This window comes from Medicago truncatula, chromosome 8 (genome assembly GCF_003473485.1).
Source record: "Medicago truncatula cultivar Jemalong A17 chromosome 8, MtrunA17r5.0-ANR, whole genome shotgun sequence".
In the NCBI taxonomy this organism is placed as follows: Eukaryota; Viridiplantae; Streptophyta; class Magnoliopsida; order Fabales; family Fabaceae; genus Medicago; species Medicago truncatula.
The window spans coordinates 39,228,754-39,247,615 of record NC_053049.1 but is presented as its reverse complement, the minus strand read 5'-3'; the positions used below and the strand labels follow the sequence as shown (position 1 = coordinate 39,247,615).

Genomic DNA, 18,862 nt, shown 5'->3' with positions numbered 1-18,862 from the left:
ATAGTAACTTTTAACAATTATGGAATCACTTTGATACAAAGAATTGAGTTAAGGAATGGGGTGATCATTTAAGCCATGTATATAAGGACATTGTTATCTTTTACTATCACAAAAATATCTTAATTAGTTTCTAAAAGATTTGACCTCTCTAGAATTAAATAAGAATTCGTCGTAAAAAAAAAAAAATAGACAATAAATTAAAATTGAAAACTGATTTAGTTTTTAAAATATTTGATTTTTTAATAAAAAATTAAATATTTTGAAAAGATAAAAGTTTTTTTTAAAGGAGAGGAAAAACAAATCAAATTAAAAAGTAAAATATTTTGAAAACAAATCAATTGAAAAAGATTTGATAATAAAAAAGAATCTTGAAGCACAAGTTAATATAGGGTTTTGGCAGTTATATATATGAGAAATCCTAATTAGTTTCCTTTCACAGTCACAAAAACATCCTAGTTTGTTTCTTTAGTTAATCGATTGAACATCAACCTCGTCATCGTAAAACACTCAACTTTGCACTGTTAATTCATGGCTCCCTTGGATCAACAGCCTCGTAAAGTGCCCGTGATAAAACTTCCCTTTCCGCATGGTTCTGAAAAACGTGGGTCATTCACCATCGATGATTCTCAAAGAGACTACAAGAGGAGGAGCAGGGTGGAACAATCTTCTACAAAGCCAACAATTTCATGCCACCGGCTTGATGCAAAAGATTCAACAATTACCTTGTCTCAACAAAACAACAAGATGATCGAGAATCAACTTTCTTCCACAACAAGAAGTACTGTTTCTACAGCTAAGGGCAATCAAAACCCTAAAAGCACTTTTTCTAAAGAAAACTCAAAGGTTTATGCAAAAGACTCAGAGGGTACCTTGAAGAATGATGGTGATGCAGAGTTGATAAAAAAAGTGGAGAATAAGAAACCAATGGAGCATTACAAGAAAATGCAATGTTGGGTTATATTGAAAAAGATGATTGAAGGAAGAGATGGGTGGGCTCTGAAGCACCCTCTCGATCTCAAGGTTTTGGAGGGTTTATCGAAGTCAAACTGTTTAGAAAACAAGTACGAGTTGAAGGCAAATATGGGTTTGAAGGACATTGAAGCTAAGTTGGGATTTTATTCAACACCTGATGAATTTGCTGATGATGTGAGACTTGTTTTCTCTCATGGATTATTATACACTTGGAAGGATGATGTTCACAAAACTGCAAAGAGGCTACACGACACTTTCGAGAACAGATGGGAATCTTTGAAGAAGGAATGGACACTTGAGGAAAGAAGAGTGAAAAAGATTAATAAGAGGAAGAGGGAGTCACTGTGTTCAAAATCTGATAGAGGACAAGATCAAACTTCGAGCAAAATACTGAAGGAGAAAAGCAACGTGTTTGCTACTCTCGAAGAAAGGAGCATAAAGATCAGATAAAGAAGAACATCACAATTCACAAGCATCAACCTCTTTTGGAAAATGCTTCTAACCATATATTTTTCATTCATCTTGTTTAATCTCCAAGCAAACATTTGTAATATATGTTATTTTGAACCATGTATGTGTTGCTACCTACTCATTGTTTTTATCTAGTTTTTAGAACTATTCACTGATACTTGATACTTTGAATTGATCGGTCAAGTTATGTTTGTCATGAATTCTTATAGCTTGTTTAATCTGTGCCTTCCAATTACCACTTCAATAAGTCATGTGCAGTTTGGTTTTTATTTCTTTTTTCTCTGAAGCTTTTGAAGGTTATTTGAGAGCTAACTATATATGGAATCTAAAATTGGAATTATTCGGTTACTACACTTACTAACAAATATTCATCTTCTAGAAATAGCTTGAATGAGGAGGATTAACCTGACTTAAACTTTTTTCTATTTTATAAGGAATTAAGGTATTGTTCAAGTTTTTAGAGGGTATGGCAAGAAAATGGTTGGGAGAAGCAACTTATTTTATGGCTGCATGCAGTAAGCTACTTGTTTTGAATGAGGATTAACCTGACTTCAACCTTTTTCTGTTTTATAAGTGAGAAGCTACAATTGCTACCTTCTAACAATGTACTGTGCCCACACAAACAAACATAGCATTAATCAATTATAATCGTTTGAAAATTCATATTGACCAAACACATAAGTAATAATAATCAAGTCGCCATATACCATTTCCGGTCTTTTAAGTTAGATGATTATAACAAGTTAGTCTTTAAGTTTTTTTTGTTACAAATTGGTCATTTAAGTCATAAAATATATGCACCATTATCCTAATTTCATCAAACTCAGTCAAAAAGTGTTTGTATAGATGTTTAATGCTAAGTTGATTTGTCCAAATTCACTTCTCTTAAAATTAGGGCTCATAGGTGTGTTATTCGGTCTTGGTTCAAAACAAAATTGGCCGATTACTTAATTTATAATATTGTTTATCAAATATTTATCTCTAATATTAGGCTTGATTTCAAAAATACGAAGAAGAAAATGTGTATAAGTAATCATCTTTGATGTCATAAACTCTTTTGGACTTACCATCTTAATGTTAAACGGTCCATAAACACATTTTAACGAAGTTAGCTGAAAAGATGGATGACAGGGTAAATATTTTATGATTTAAAGGATCAATTTGTAACAAAAAATAACTTTAAGGACCAATTGGTAAAAAAAACTTAAACTAATATGTTATAAACATATAACTTAAAGGACTGCGGAAAATATTTGGCCTGATCAATTAATTAACTACACTCTGCCAAAAAAAAATAGCTAGAAAAACAATTACCAATAATAATATACTGTTCCAGTTTTTTATACAAGGAAAAACGAACATGCAATTCCAAATACATGTATGTTTTTGCTTATATAAAAAATTCGACCAAATACAAAAGCTTCAAGTACAAATTTGCTAGACTAATAATGGAAAATGGAGGATATAAGTCCCTCTATCTCCATACTAGAAATTTAGCCTAAAATGGAATGAAATTTTTTGTGAAACCCAAAAATTTCAATTCAGCCCATTGTAAAAATAAATACAAGGAATGAGATAACATATTTTTCTTCAATTTCTCTTCTCACTATTTCTTTCTTTTCAAAATCCATCAATCCAAACAATTCGTAAAGCATAAGAGAGACGTTAGTTTCGGATTTGTAGTAGGGGGCGTCAGGGATTGGGGTTTGAAGTTTGAACAACTTGAAACAAAGTAAAGATCTCAAAGAACAACAAATCTACTTTATTCTATTAGCTAAATTCAACATGTAGTTGCAGGCTGTTTGCGTGCATTTTTGTAGTATTATATAAAATGATGAAACATACAAGCCTCTTAGCAAAAGGAAAATAACACATTTATTTTGATGCAATGCTACTATTAAGAAAAAATATGATTAGGCTAACAAAACATGAAAACAAAATCCAAAACTTAATTTCTTTTGAATTAAACACCATCATGATATCACACTCAAAATAGGAAGAAGCTTATTTTATTTTTCTCCACCTTGTCTCAAACTTGACGTTTGATTTGAGAGGGAAGTTTAATCCTTGTACTTCATCTCAGATACCAGGAAACCAGGCATACCAAATAAAGACGAGAACTTCTCAACATCAGCTTTGAGTTCTGCAATAGCCTTGTTGTCCACCAAGCCCTTGTTGAAATCCTTCAAAAGTTTTCCATGCTCCTTCTGGATCTCTAGTGTGAGTGTCACAGCACGGTGAAGGAACTCTCCAATCTTCTCAAAATCCTTTTCAACCAAACCTCTAGAAGTCATGGCCGGAGCACCTGTTAACAGAACTCCAGTCAGCTACCTTGAGTAAAATATAAAATAAAGGCACAAGTTTTACAAACATCAGAAAAATATACGGTAACAAGATTAAAAGGTAGAGTCAGATACACTAAAAACAAGTATTTTGACAATCACATTGCATAAGCAACAATTTACAATTTTTACATGGTCAGCTGAAACAAATCGAATAATACTACTTGGTAAAGAAAGAAAAGAAGAAAAAAAAAAACATTACAAAGACATCCTCAGTCAAATTGCTTTCCAATAAAATCTACAACAACTTGCTTGCTATCAATGCATCCCAAGTTTAGACTCCAAAAATAAAGTAGTTCATACAAAGTTTCTTACCAACTCGTACTCCTCCTGGAGCCAAGGCACTGCTATCGCCAAAAACAGCATTTTTGTTTACTGTGATGTTACAGAGGTCACAAAGTTTCTCCACCTTGTTTCCTGCAATGAACATCAAACCGCAAGATTAAGTTTCCAGAAATAGTATGCAATTTAAATCAGACAAGATCATTTTTAGGTGAGGTATCCTTTACCAGTCAATCCAAGAGGGCGAAGATCCCACAACACAAGATGGTTCTCAGTTCCACCAGTGACAAGACTGTATCCCTTGCTCATCAAGTAATTTCCAATGGCAACTGCATTGGCCTTAACTTGCTTGGCATATGCCTTGAACCCAGGTGACATGGCCTGTTTCAAGGCAACAGCAAGGGCACCAATCTGGTGATTGTGAGGACCACCTTGAAGGGAAGGGAAAACTGCAAAGTTGATCTTGTCCTCAAAATCGTAAACTGCATTCTCAGGCTGGCCCTTCTTGGGTGGTTTAGGTCCCTTCCTGTAGAAGATCATACCAGCCCTGGGACCCCTCAAGCTCTTGTGAGTTGTTGTTGTCACAATGTCACAGTACTCAAAGGGATTATTAACTTCCTGTACACACGACAAATAAATAGAGCTATCATTCATTCATACCAAACAGAACAAGTCATATTATTATCCGTAAGAAAAGCTTTGAGACAACATAAATGAACTTATGCAACATAACTTATGCAAAACAAATAAGCTTTTATGTATTATTCATAAGCTTGTCAAGGTAGTTTATGAAAAAACAGTTTATGAAGATACAATTTTCGTCAGTTAGAAGAACTTATGAATTAACTTAAAAGCTGATTTATTTACATAAGCTCAAAAATAAGCCAATCCAAACGGGCCTATTATTATTAATGTTCTTGGGGTTTTGGACTTAACCTAGCATCAATGTTTATCAGAGACCAGTTGACAGGTAAGGCATTGTCTTACCCACACATTGAGCCATGATAGGAGCTTATAATGCCCATTCAATTGTCACCTTAAAATACAAGTTTATTGATACTTTAGAAATACATAAGTATTTTACATTTAACCTTTAACAATGGATCCAGATGGGAATAGATAACAACAACATAATCTGTAAATGAAAAAAACAATACTGCAGATAGATCTTAACACAATAATGGTGAAAACAAGTAACCAATAAAAAAAATACTTGATTAAAAAAACATACCCTCTAAATCAACAGAAAAAGATACTATGATAAACTAGCAGATCTAAAAGTAAAATAAAAAGAAACAAAGAAGATCCATTAAATTAAAAATCAGATATCAAACTTTGTACTTACATTATAAATCTAATAAATATAACGGTTTAATCAATTAATTATACCTGAGCAGCAACAAGGCCACTAAAATGAGCCATATCACAAAGCAAAAGAGCACCACACTTATCAGCAACATCTCTAAAGCGTTTATAATCCCAATCCCTAGGGTAAGCACTGCCACCACAGATAATCAACCTAGGCCTAAAATCCAAGGCTTTCTCCTCCAACCGATCATAATCAATAAAACCAGTCGTAGAATTCACCTTATACGGCAAACTCTCAAAGTAAATAGAAGTGGCCGAGATCTTCTTCCCACCGGAAGTATAGTAACCATGAGTCAGATGTCCACCTGAAGGAAGATCCAATCCCATAATCCGATCATGAGGATTAAGCACGGCGGTGTAAGCTGCGAAATTCGCAGGTGAACCAGAGTAAGGCTGAACATTAACTCCCCAAGATTGTGGATCGATATGAAAAGCTTGAAGAGCGCGTGAACGGCAAAGGTTTTCGATTTGGTCGATGAATTCGTTACCGCCGTAGTAACGGTTACCCGGCATGCCTTCGGAGTATTTGTTGGTTAAAGCGCTGCCGAGAGCTTCGATGACGGCGAAGGAGGTGAAATTTTCGGATGCGATGAGTTCGATTCCGCGGCATTGGCGACGTTTTTCTTTTTCGATTAGGTCGTGGATCTCTGGGTCGACGGTTACGAGTGGTGTGTTACCCCATTCACTAACGGGATCCATAATTGGAAATGTGGGAAATGAATCTGAATGAAAAAAGAAAGAAAGAAAGAAAGAGTGGAATGAATGAGAATGGAAATGTGCGTGTCGGTTGTGTTTTAAAAAGGGAAGAGATTAGTAGTAGTAACCAAACGTTAAAGGAGTGTTGTGGCCGTTGCTTAATCGTTGGTTAGTTTATGGTAGTTGGTTATTGGTAAGAGTAAATTCTATCCACTTCTTTTTTTTTGTCTTTCTAAATTTGAAATTTCTCATTATTATTAATAATAATAGTACAACTTCATTTCTCTTTTTTTGTCTTTCTTATTTATTATATTTAGGGTTTCATTTTTTTTAGCTTATAGCTTATGTTATATAAATTTATTTGATCAAAAAGGATATGTTTGAGTGCGCGTGACAACTTAATCAATTTAGCAAATCGTTAAACTTCTTCTGTAATTACAAAACACGTGAGAACATGACAACAACAATATTAAGTTTTTAATTAAGGAAGAAAATAGAAAAATTACACCAACCTTGAATAATCTTATTAATAGAATTTTATTTCTTTTGATTGAAAAACATACCGGTCACACCATAGTATAACATGGGACATTTTAATATTCATTTAAATTTAAAAGTCGTTGTTGTTTGCAAGAACCGCAAGCAATTAGAATTGGAATTGTCCTTATGGAATGCAAGTCAGTGTGAAATTTGGTTTCAACAATTCTCAATGTTGTTGTTGGTGGCTATGAATTTCGCAAAATTCTAAACACCAACCCTTCTTGCTGGACTGACTGTGACATTTGCTTTGCTTCTCCCACATTTTGTTTGAATAGTGGACTATGACTAGGAAGTAGTAGGAACTACTACTAATTACTAAATAAGCCCCAAACCCATAAATTTTGATGTATGAATTAATTTTAAAATTCATTTTAAATCACATAGTCAAGATTCAGCCACTGATGTACTAACCAACAACTTCTCTGATTGTCTTCATCCATAAAGCCTGATATATAATAAATAATATATATCATGAAGCACGTTCGATTAATAAAGATAAACCAATGTTGGTGGATTTCAAGTTACCTACCTCAGTTCTGTAATTAATCAATCAAGTTCATGAGCTAGAGCTAGAGCTAGCGATATCATAATTATGTCAATATATACTTCCGAACTCAAGTTTTTTTCTCTCGTATAATTCATATTTTTAGCGGTTACTTGTAGTTAATAAATAGAGTGTCAATGGATACATGGAAGAAAAAAAATCACCAAATTAGTTAACATCATATCTTTCATGAATCAAATTGACGTTTTCATGAACGTGCGCTCACCCTATTTCCATAAACTAGTATAAATTAAAATTATGGGCATAAACCACGTTATGTGGGTAGATTGCGGCACTGGCACGTCTCCACTTGGAAGGAGAGGAAGAGGAACGTGGTTCACACTACAACTAGATCTAAGCTAGGTTGTAAATATCCAACTTGATGATCAAAAAACAAATTTATGCCAAGGTTGTAGATCTTTGATCGTAAAAGATAAATGTTGCCCAACTCCTAAAATTTGGTTATATTTTAAAACCAAAAAATAATGACAATGTATAAAAGAATAACAATTATAAACGAAACAAATTTGTTTCATCATTGCTTTTTGTTTAAAATGGATCAAAATTTAGAGCTATGATATATTGATATCACTTTTGTGATAACTTTGTCAACGATTGACGTAGTGTTCTGAAGCTTTTTTTTTCTTTTGCTTTTACGAAAATACTCATATATACATAGAGTTGGTAATATATGCTTAAAATCATTTCTCTTTTGTTTAATAAAAAATCTAGAATGATGTATATGTTGATCAATACGAAAGGTCGTGCCTTCACACAGCCGACAAAATAAGCACATGGGGAATTTTCTCAAGAAAATATTATCAGGACGAAACGAACGAACATATGCTCACGTACCACTGTACTATATTTTATATTCTCTGGATCACACACTCTTCTGTTATAATTTCATTAAATTTTATATCATGGAGGGCCACTCTGTTGTGTTAGCTTCTATTCACTTTCCATGATGTTTCATTTGGTTCAGAAAAGAAGTGTTAAATAAAAATATGAATTAAGGGAAAGAAAACTAAAGTAGAAAATGAAATGATTGTGATTTATTTATTCAATTTAATTACTTTTTAAAGATGCTTATTATTTAGTATTTTTAATATTATTGAAGAAATATCAACCTACCATTAAACAAAATTAAATGCTAATGGCTATACATAAAGAAAATTAACCTAATTTATAAGAAAAACAATGTTTCAAATTGAACCTAGAGCTTATCCCCAACAACACATCGGATAAATCTCAATAATCAAATCGTCTTCTGATACTAATCAAATGGTAAATCTTAAATTACGTCAGGATCACAGCAACAAAATAGCTATTATAAAACTTGATATTCTTTGCTCGTCGTTGGGTGAAATGTATCTTCTCTAACACTTGTTGAAAGCCTTTGATTAAACTCGTGGTTGACTGAAAGGTACATTCTCTAATTTGATTAAACTTTCATTTATTCTCCTAAAACTCCTACTAACGTGTGTCGTAGTTTTTGCAGGTAAACCACTCCATATGGAGTAGCGATGTTGTCCTCCTCTATCATCAAGCGACTTTGAGCCTGTTTGTTTTGGCTTTTCAGCAGCAAGAAGCACTTCTACAAACCTCAAAAGTGGAAATTGAATTTTCAATGTTGTTTGGTTTGGCTTTTCAGCTTCTATCCTCCAAAAGCAATTCTCCTTGAAGCTACAATTCCTAGTTTTTGACTTTCCTCGAATCAATTCTACATTAAATTTAATATTTTAATTATTACAACTTATTATTTTCTTTTATTGCCCTTTATTAATTCTCCTTCTTTTTGTTTTGTAATTAGTTTGATGAACCAAATTTAATCAGAAAACTTAACCAACCAAATTAGCCTCCGATAAATGTTTATGGTCATGAGTTACCAAATTTTGGATTTTCTTTTACGGTGTCCCCATTCAGATTTACTCTATTTTTCTTTTACGCTATATTTTATCATTTTTTTACAACTAATTCTATTATTAATTAACTTAAATATATTTTATCAAAAAATATAAAATATATGAACAAATATTTTGTAAAAAAATTAGTTTAATGATCGTATTTATTATGTTTTAAATTAATATATAGAAAATCTATTTATTTAAATTAAATAATATATCTACATTTAATATTGATCTACATATACATTCAACTATGCACATTTACTTGAATTTAGCTATGTCTATTTTTGTACCCGCATGATTTATTCTTTGTTTATTTCATGGTTGAGCATAGGTGGTTGGACTAAAACTGTCATTTCTGTGCGTTTCTCGAGTTGGAAATAGGGAATAAAAAATTATCATAATTACATCTATGCTCAAAAATGACATAATTACATCTGATTAGTAACTTCAGTTACGAAAATTCAAATGACCTATATTTATAGGGACGAAAGACTTATTTAAGCCAACCACCTTGCCCAATCATCACTTGCCACATGGGCACCACGTCGCTAATGACACCCCACCTCAGCAAAAAAAAAAAACCTAATTATGACCAAAAGTCAAATGATTAAATTTTGCAGTGGCAGATTGAAAGGATCAGTAACTTCAAGGACGAAAATTCAAATGGCTTATATTTGCAGGGATGAAAGACCTATTTAAACCTTTATTATTTTACAAAGTTATTTTTCATACTTCACATATATTACAGAGTCGGTTTGATCAATTACCTCTATTTCTTTCAAGTAACTCTAAAGTTTATATAAATTTCTACATAATAAAATATAATTAAATAATTAAAGTAACTTTCTTTGTCAAATGAAGTAGAAAAAAAAAAAAAAAAACTCATATAAGCATGCATGAGTGAATCACTTAAGAGAAATTCTCACGTACTCTTACCCAACACATCATTCTTACATCCAATCAATTAAAATCAAACACCTCATTAAAATAAAATAAAAAAAGAACGAAAATCAGAATTTTTTTTGTCATTATTTTAAATATTTCTCTCTCCTTTTTCCACTTTCTTTAACTAACAAGAACTACCCACCACCATTTATGTTTCCATTTCCTTAATTAAAATCACACTTTTTTTAAAGTTAATAACATGTGTCATATTTTTATTGGTCGGGTGTAAGAATAATGTGTTGGAAGAGAGTTCATGCAAGAATATCTCATCACTTAATCTTCATACTCGTTGCTTGCGGTTGCAGTACGCCGAGTAGTGTCCTTTGGTGAGATATCTTATGGAAAGGCCATCGAGTGATTTTTTTTGTATGAAATTTCGCATAATCAATACATTGAAAATTATACCAGCAGTATTGAACTTTTTTAAATAATATAATTTTTAATGCCTTAAGAATTTGAATTTTGCTCTTCACCCAGCATATTTATAGCTCGTACCCTGTAACCATGTCCAAAATGTCTCTGCGCTAGTTAACCAGCGCAAGTGTAAACTTGTGCGCAAGTTAAGTAGCGTTGCGCATGTTAAGTGGCGTAAGTGTAAACTAGTGCGAACGTTAAGTGGCACAAAGTGCCTACATTTTTTTTTGTTCATTCAATATGATTCAATAAATTATTTTATTTACTTTATTCAATATGGTGCAAAGTCTAAAATATTTTATTTATTCAATATGATTCAATAAATTATTTTATTTAGTCAATATGGCGTAAAGTCTAAACATAAATTCTATTTTATTTTATTTTATTCTATATTATTTGGTCACTTTATTCTAATTTATTTATGCACTTAAAATAAATTCGATTTTATACTAATTCAATTTTCATTCTAATTTATTTATTTATTAAATACAATTAGAAAATAAAATTGATTTTATTTATTCAATATTTATTTATTCAATACATAAGCATAAACATAAAATAAATGCGAAAATAAATACAAATAAAAAACAAAATTAATAAAAATAACTCTAATTTTATTAATATGATTCAAACATTACATTATATAATACATATATTTTACCCTCTTCGGTATATGCCAATAACTCTTGGGGAAAATAGGGATTCGTCCTGTTGGGGAAAACGTCATCAAGACCCCTTGAGTTAAATTTAAATTTGGTTCCTTTTATACCCCTATGATGATTCTTTTTACCCACGGTAAAAAGATTTTGGGAGTAAAAGGAAGCAAACCTAATTTTACCTCAAGCGATGATGATGTATTTTTTTCCGACCTAACGGACCACTACTTCCTTCAAAAGTCACCGGTATTTACCTAAAGGGGTATAAAGACCCTAGAGACTATAGAAACAAAGAAGAAGAAGAAGAAGAAGAAGAAGAAGAAGAGAAAGATGGGGAGAGAGTGGGAGGAGAAAATGCGAGGAAAAGAGGAAGTATGGGAGGGTTTTTATAGGTGGTATAAGGTATATGACACTTAATGAGGTCCAAAAACGTGTGAAAAACTTAAGAAAAACGTGTAAAATCCAATCAAAATCATTGACTACCGTCTAAGAAACGTTTGTGCTTCAGTTTTACCACCGGTCAACTTGCGCAAGTTAACTCGCGCATAGGCTCAGTGGTGCGTGACTAAGTCACGCAGAGCTTGTGAGGTGGGTGTGTTAAGTCTCGCTGCATGACTTAACTCACGCATGGTTATATTTAAAAAAAGTGCAGGGCGCGAGCAAAATGTGCAGGGTGAAGAGTAGAATTCTAAGAATTTTGTTTCTATGATTGAGATGTCATAATTGTAATCGTGGGTGGCCAATACTTTTTTCCCGTTGGACCAAGTGTACCACGCTCATTGAATTGGGACCGTAGTAGTTTATATTTTTCTCATCACAAGTCACAACACTGTTTTTGGCCATATGCATATTGTTCACTTTGGTTGTGTCTTCTATTTATGATTACTGGTTCTTAGATATACAGATGGAACACAAACGACATACTGCATTTTAGCTTTAGCTATCGACTCAATGCAACGGTCAGTGAGGGCACCACCAATGATAAACTAAAGCAGTTACTAACAAGCTGACTAGGGATGACAGGTGTATAGTCATTTTTGTTTTAGATTTCAGCATCAATGGATTGGAATGTTGGGTAATGTGGTAGTCATAATTTATTGGGTTAAATATGTTTTTGGTCTCTATAAATATGTCAATTTTCCGTTTTAGTCCCTTTAAAATTTTCCTTCAACTTTTAGTCCTTATAAAATTTTCAATCACCACTTTTGGTACCTATTTTTAATTTAATTTTTATATTTTTTTTTAATGAAATTGCGCAGAAATGTGTATAATATTCTAAAAAAAATCCTAAAAAAAATTAGAATTTTTTAACAAAACACAGATTAAATATGAATTTTTAACCGTAAAACATATAAAAATTCATATTAAATTCATGTTTTTTAAAAAAATTCTAAAATTTATTTGGAGGGATTCTTGTAATATTTTGAATTTTTCTGGAAAATGTTATTAAAAAATATGAATTCTACATATGAGTTTACTTTAAAAGAGGGACCAAAAGTGAAGATTGAAAATTTTATAGGGACTAAAAGTTGAAGAAAAATTTTAGAGGGACTAAAACGAAAAGTTGACATATTTATAGGGACAAAAATCATATTTAACCCTAATTTATTTTGAGAGAATTTATTTTTATTAAAAGTGAGTTGGACTTGTATTTTTTTTAAACAAGAGGGTAAGAGTCCAGAAAAATTAACTACATTGCAGTCAAATGAGAGAATGAAACCTCCATCTGATCAGCACAACAAAATCATCGAATTCGGTCGGATATGACTCTTAAAACTTCAAAGAAAGACCTAAATTACAACATATATTAAGGTTGTGTTTGGTAACACAAAAAAGCTAGCTTATAGCTTATTGGATTAGCTTATAAGTTCGTTAGATGAAAACGTGGCGTGTTTGGTAACAAGCTTTTTTCAATAGCTTATAGCGTTTTTTGAAAAGCTATTTCAAGTAGCTTTTTAGCTTATAGCTGATAGCTTTTTATACTTTCTTCCAACTTTAACCCTATTAATTTAAATTAATTATTTTTTTAATTAAACAACTACCCATGTTCATCTTTATAATCGCCCCATTTTTTCCCTTAAAAAAAATGTCACGTTGTTTTTTTTTAAGGAGCACTTTATATATATATATGTGTGTGTGTGTGTGTATTTTTTTTAAGGAAATGCTTTATATTTTGCTATAACTAACCTGTTGTACACCACAAAAAAAATAACTAGCCTATCTTATTTTAAAGGAAAAAATAACTAGTCTATTGTACGTTGTAAAATTTTATATATTCTAGCTCACATTTTGTTTCCACCTTTCTCTTATTTTTGAGATTCATAAAGCAAGATCAAAATTGTCGGTGAATTTTTTTTTTTTAGGATTAAAGGTCGAAGAATTTTTTTATGGAGACTAAGACCAAAAGTTTGAATATTTATAGGGATCAAAAACATTTTTAACTATAATTAAAAATATTAAAAAAATAAATACATTACAAAAAAATGTGTGTGTCTATATGTATATTAAAAAAAAAAAGTCCTTTTATGTGATTTTATACTTATCAGCCACTTCAACAACTAATTTTACCAAACACATTATTTTTAATAAGCAAGCTTTTCAGTTATAAGTTATCAGTCATCAGCTATCAGCTAGCTTTTCAGCTATCAGCTAACTTATAGTTTATTTTTACCAAACAGAACCTAACCGTACAAGAATTTGTCTCATGGTACACATGATGCACCTTAACATCCTAGTCTAGTTGGTTAAGCCTTTGAATTCCTACACATCAAATTATTCTCTCCCTCTTTGTAGCAACTGCTCACTAACTCCTTCGGATTGTGGAGTGGTTACATTATGTTTGCACGTACAATAACGTTTGCGATGGACAAAACTTATAAGAGGTAGTGCAATTCATGAGTTTTGGTTCCCTAAGCCTAACAACTCTATTCAAAAGATTTACACTATCAAAGTGAGATTGTGGAAGGTTTAAAAGAGCCTTAAGAGCATAATTATCGTTAGTGTCTTTTGCCAACGTGTACATGTTTTGTTAGTTTCGACATTGTTTGGATATCACTAATTGATATAGCGGTGATGGTAAATGGTTGGTACAGTGCCAATAATGGATATGGTGCCATTCTCTCAACTTTCCACCTTTTGACTATATTTTATTAATTTAAAATACAAGTTAGAGTATATTGTACGATTAGTGGGACCTATTTTAGAGTTTACGAAAAATGGTATGAATATTTAGAAAATGTAGTTGAGTGGTTTAAATAATTGGGAAGTGTCCAGTAATATAATATATTAAGTCAGACTCATTTATACCACCCATATGAGTGATATGGATGTGGATGCTCTAACATCTTAAGCCATAAGCAATGGCGGGAGGTATGCCTTTGTCTTTTAATTTAAGTTTCCCTTGTTTAAGCATAATTTCTTTTATGGTTTTAAAGAAATATCTTACACATTATTCTTCCTTTTGTTAAGAAAAAAATGACTATACTAGTTGTTTACAAATGACACTACTAGAACATCCGCTAACATGGTAAAGTAAAGGCAATAGAGAGACTATCAGATAATGGCCAAAGGATCAATATCATTATCTCCCAATTAGGCTAGAACATCAACACAGTAGTTCCCTTCGTGAAGAGTGTGATGCAACCCAACATTTCAATCTTCCAGCAAATAATATTGAATGGTCGTCAGAAAGTTAAAATGGTCGTGGAGTCTATAAGTACTAGTGGTCACTGACCAGATAGTATAATTAAACCCCACATGTAAACAAAGTTCAATATCAGTTAGAAAGACTTTTATATAAACATGAAGCGCATTTGAAATTCTCACACTATCATAGAAGGCAGACTAAAAGGATCCCTCATGATTCCTAACCAAACCTCAAAAATTGTTTTCTTGTGTTTCTAAGAGTGCCACCATCTATATTAAGAATCATAGTCTCGACATTACCATGATGCCAAGAAATCTCACGAGATGGTGTCATAACATCAAATGCTTGACGATCTACCGCCAATTGTGCAAAGACTGTGGCTAAGCTCGAACTCACTACAAGCTGTTGACTTTCGAATACAAGTTTGTTTTTGGAACATTAAATATTCCACATGATCCTTCACTAAGTTGCGCACCACTATTAAAAGATTATCTAGGCCATTATTCAAGTATAAAGAGTGAACACGTATGAGGCCAACAACCACGCCAAGTAGAATACGGATACATGCAACATATTGTGCAATGAATAATGGACTCAACTACATCACTACAACATAGGTAAGACGTATCCAACTGGACTCCCATGCGATCCAAAACTATTTTCGCAGGGTTAAAGTTATGACAAACTTGTCAGATAAAAATTTGAACGCCGGATCAAAACTTTCACCTTTCAAATCAATCCTCATCTATTTTCATAAATTATTTTGATTATGTAAATAATTTGTTTTAAACAATACTAATTTAATTTTATTAAGTCAAATAACTTGCGTAGAAAATAATCCCTCCACCTCATTTAACAATTTTTTTGTCAAACACAAATGAAGAGAAAAGAAATGAAAAGGACATGGAGTTGAATAGTGGCAAATTGATTGAAGGAAGATTCACATTTGAAATCATTTAATATATTTTTGGGTCCATAATAATAATAAATCGGAAAGAATAAAAACCGGATCAAGTCCGGTCCAGTACAATTCCACTCCACCAACAACTCCAATCACTTAAACCTCTTCTATTTATACCCACTCTCATCCTCACTCTCCCTTCACCTCTCACACTCTCTCTTCTCTCTCTCTCAAAACCCTTACACAAACGCTGCGTTTAGTGTAAGAAAATCAATCATGTCTCTTACAGTAGAGAAAACCCAAGCTGGCCGTGAATACAAGGTTAGGGATCTTTCCCAAGCCGATTTCGGCCGACTCGAGATCGAGTTGGCCGAAATCGAGATGCCCGGACTCATGTCCTGCCGAACTGAGTTCGGACCATCCCAACCCTTCAAAGGTGCCAGAATCACCGGATCTCTTCACATGACCATCCAAACCGCCGTCCTCATCGAAACCCTAACCGCCTTAGGTGCTGAAGTCCGTTGGTGTTCCTGCAACATTTTCTCAACTCAAGACCACGCCGCCGCCGCCATCGCTCGTGACAGCGCCGCCGTTTTCGCCTGGAAGGGTGAGACTCTTCAAGAGTACTGGTGGTGTACTGAACGTGCTCTTGACTGGGGTCCAGGTGGTGGTCCTGATTTGATTGTTGATGATGGTGGTGATGCTACTTTGTTGATCCATGAAGGTGTTAAGGCTGAAGAGCTTTATGAGAAAACTGGTGAGGTTCCTGATCCAAGTTCTACTGATAACGCTGAGTTTCAGCTTGTGCTTACTATCATTAGAGATGGGTTGAAGACTGATCCTAAGAGGTATCGTAAGATGAAGGATAGACTTGTTGGTGTTTCTGAAGAGACTACTACTGGTGTTAAGAGGCTTTATCAGATGCAAGCTAGTGGAACTCTTTTGTTCCCTGCTATTAATGTCAATGACTCTGTTACCAAGAGCAAGGTTTGTTTTTTCAAAACCTAGATCTGCTTATTTTCGTTTACTTTTTAATATTTAATAATCTGGGGTTGTGTTGATTCAGATCTGACTTGTGTTGTTGTATGTTAGTGAGGTTGAGTGTGTGAAATTGAGTGTTTGGTTTTGGATCTGCTAACTATTTGATGAATGTGTTGAAAGGAGTTTTGTGAGAATGAGTTATGTGTAGTGTGAAATTTATTATTTCGTTTTGGATCTGCCTATTGTTTGATAAATGTCCTGAATGAAGTTTGGTATGGGTAATTGTGTTCAAATGATATAGCTTGGGTGTAGATATTAGATTTGATAAATGGATATGTCATTTACTTTCTGTAAGATACGTTTGTGTGGTTGTAGTTAACTATGATGTGAATTTGGTTGTAATTTTGGTACTATAGCATAGTTTGATCTTGGATTTAACAAAGTTAGGTGTTTGTGGTTGTTTTAAACTACGATGATGTGAATTTGGTTCTTGTATTTTGGGGTACCGTAGCATGTTTTGATCTAATGAAGTTTCTGTTTGCCATTTGATCTATGGTTTTGTAACAGTTTGACAACTTGTATGGATGCCGTCACTCTCTTCCTGATGGTTTGATGAGGGCTACGGATGTTATGATTGCTGGAAAGGTGGGTGTTGTCGCTGGATATGGAGATGTTGGAAAGGGTTGTGCTGTTGCCCTGAAGCAAGCTGGAGCTCGTGTGATTGTTACTGAAATTGATCCAATCTGTGCCCTTCAGGCTCTCATGGAAGGTTTCCAGGTTCTGACTCTTGATGATGTTGTCTCTTATGCTGACATCTTTGTTACCACCACCGGTAACAAGGACATCATCATGGTTGATGACATGAGGAAAATGAAAAACAATGCCATTGTTTGCAACATTGGTCACTTTGACAATGAAATTGATATGTCTGGACTTGAGAACTACCCTGGTGTGAAGCGCGTCACCATCAAGCCTCAAACCGACAGGTGGGTTTTCCCCGAGACCAACACCGGCATCATTGTCTTGGCCGAGGGTCGTTTGATGAACTTGGGTTGTGCTACTGGACACCCTAGTTTTGTGATGTCCTGCTCCTTCACCAACCAGGTCATTGCTCAGCTTGAGTTGTGGAATGAGAGGAAATCTGGAAAGTATGAGAAGAAGGTTTACGTTTTGCCTAAACATCTTGATGAGAAGGTCGCGGCACTTCATCTTGGCAAGCTTGGAGCTAAACTCACCAAGCTTTCCCAATCACAGGCTGATTACATCAGTGTGCCAGTTGAGGGTCCATACAAGCCTGCTCACTACAGGTACTGAGAGATGATCAAGGTGGTGATTAGAGGTCGAGGGAAAAAGGAAATGTGTTTTATGAAATGGATTGATTTTTCATTTTCATTTTCCTTGTTTGATTTTTTGGAATTAGACTTTTTCAGAATTGTGGTAGAGTAGGTTTTTGTAATGTTAACAGTGGGTGGGGAATGGTAAGAGGAAGGCAACCTACTGGTTTCTTGAATGAGACCAAATGGGTTTGAATAATGCCTTGTTTGGGGATTGTGTGTCAATTATGCTGAATTTGAGTTTCTGTAGACCTTTAATGTTTGAAAAAATGAGAAAATTATTTTCTTGCATCCTTTTCTTATTTTAAAATAATCATGTTAAGATTAAATTTGAGTTTTCTCGAGTTAGTAGTAAGTAGTACTAATACTTTCTTGATTTCGCTGTTTTAGTTCATGTATGATATTGCTGTGTCATGTCATGTTAAGTGCTTGTTTGGTATGTTTGTGTGATTTTTTTTCCTGTTATACTAACATGTGATGAATATTTTCAATCGGTGTTATTCTAACATGTGATAAATTGATGATGATGCTGAATAGCACAAATCAACATGATTGGGTACTTTTTCATATTTTATCATCTAAGATTTCAGTAGGAAACAAACGTGCATATGACTATGAACAATGGTGGCCATGATTTTCATTATTGTTTTGTGTCATGAGGCTCCATGTTGTTTCTTATAGTCGGTTTGTGTATTTGTTTTGTAACGCGTTTTTGGCTTCGAATATAGATGGACTGGTATGATTAACTTGCGATTTGTTTGGTGACGGTAACTTACGCTATTATTCTAAGTTTATTCATATTTCGTGGTGACTCAATAAGTTATTCTATTCATATAAGTCAGCATTATTTTTAAAATCTC

General features: G+C 33.3%; 2 protein-coding genes across 2 annotated transcripts; one reads left to right on the top strand and one right to left on the bottom strand.

Moving 5' to 3' along the window:
• Positions 1-3,182: 3,182 nt before the first annotated feature.
• LOC11415840 (serine hydroxymethyltransferase 4) lies at positions 3,183-6,271 on the bottom strand. The gene is made up of 4 exons (XM_003629553.4): positions 5,457-6,271; positions 4,295-4,685; positions 4,101-4,202; positions 3,183-3,748 (listed from the first exon to the last, which is right to left on the bottom strand). Exons 1-4 carry the CDS (start codon positions 6,132-6,134, stop codon positions 3,504-3,506), a joined length of 1,416 nt encoding a protein of 471 aa, XP_003629601.1. The 5' UTR covers positions 6,135-6,271; the 3' UTR covers positions 3,183-3,503.
• A 9,600-nt stretch (positions 6,272-15,871) lies between these two features.
• LOC11406131 (adenosylhomocysteinase) lies at positions 15,872-18,293 on the top strand. The gene is made up of 2 exons (XM_003629562.4): positions 15,872-16,674; positions 17,236-18,293. The coding sequence occupies exons 1-2, from the start codon at positions 15,964-15,966 to the stop codon at positions 17,980-17,982; spliced, it is 1,458 nt and encodes a 485-aa protein (XP_003629610.1). The 5' UTR covers positions 15,872-15,963; the 3' UTR covers positions 17,983-18,293.
• The last annotated feature ends 569 nt before the right edge of the window (positions 18,294-18,862 follow it).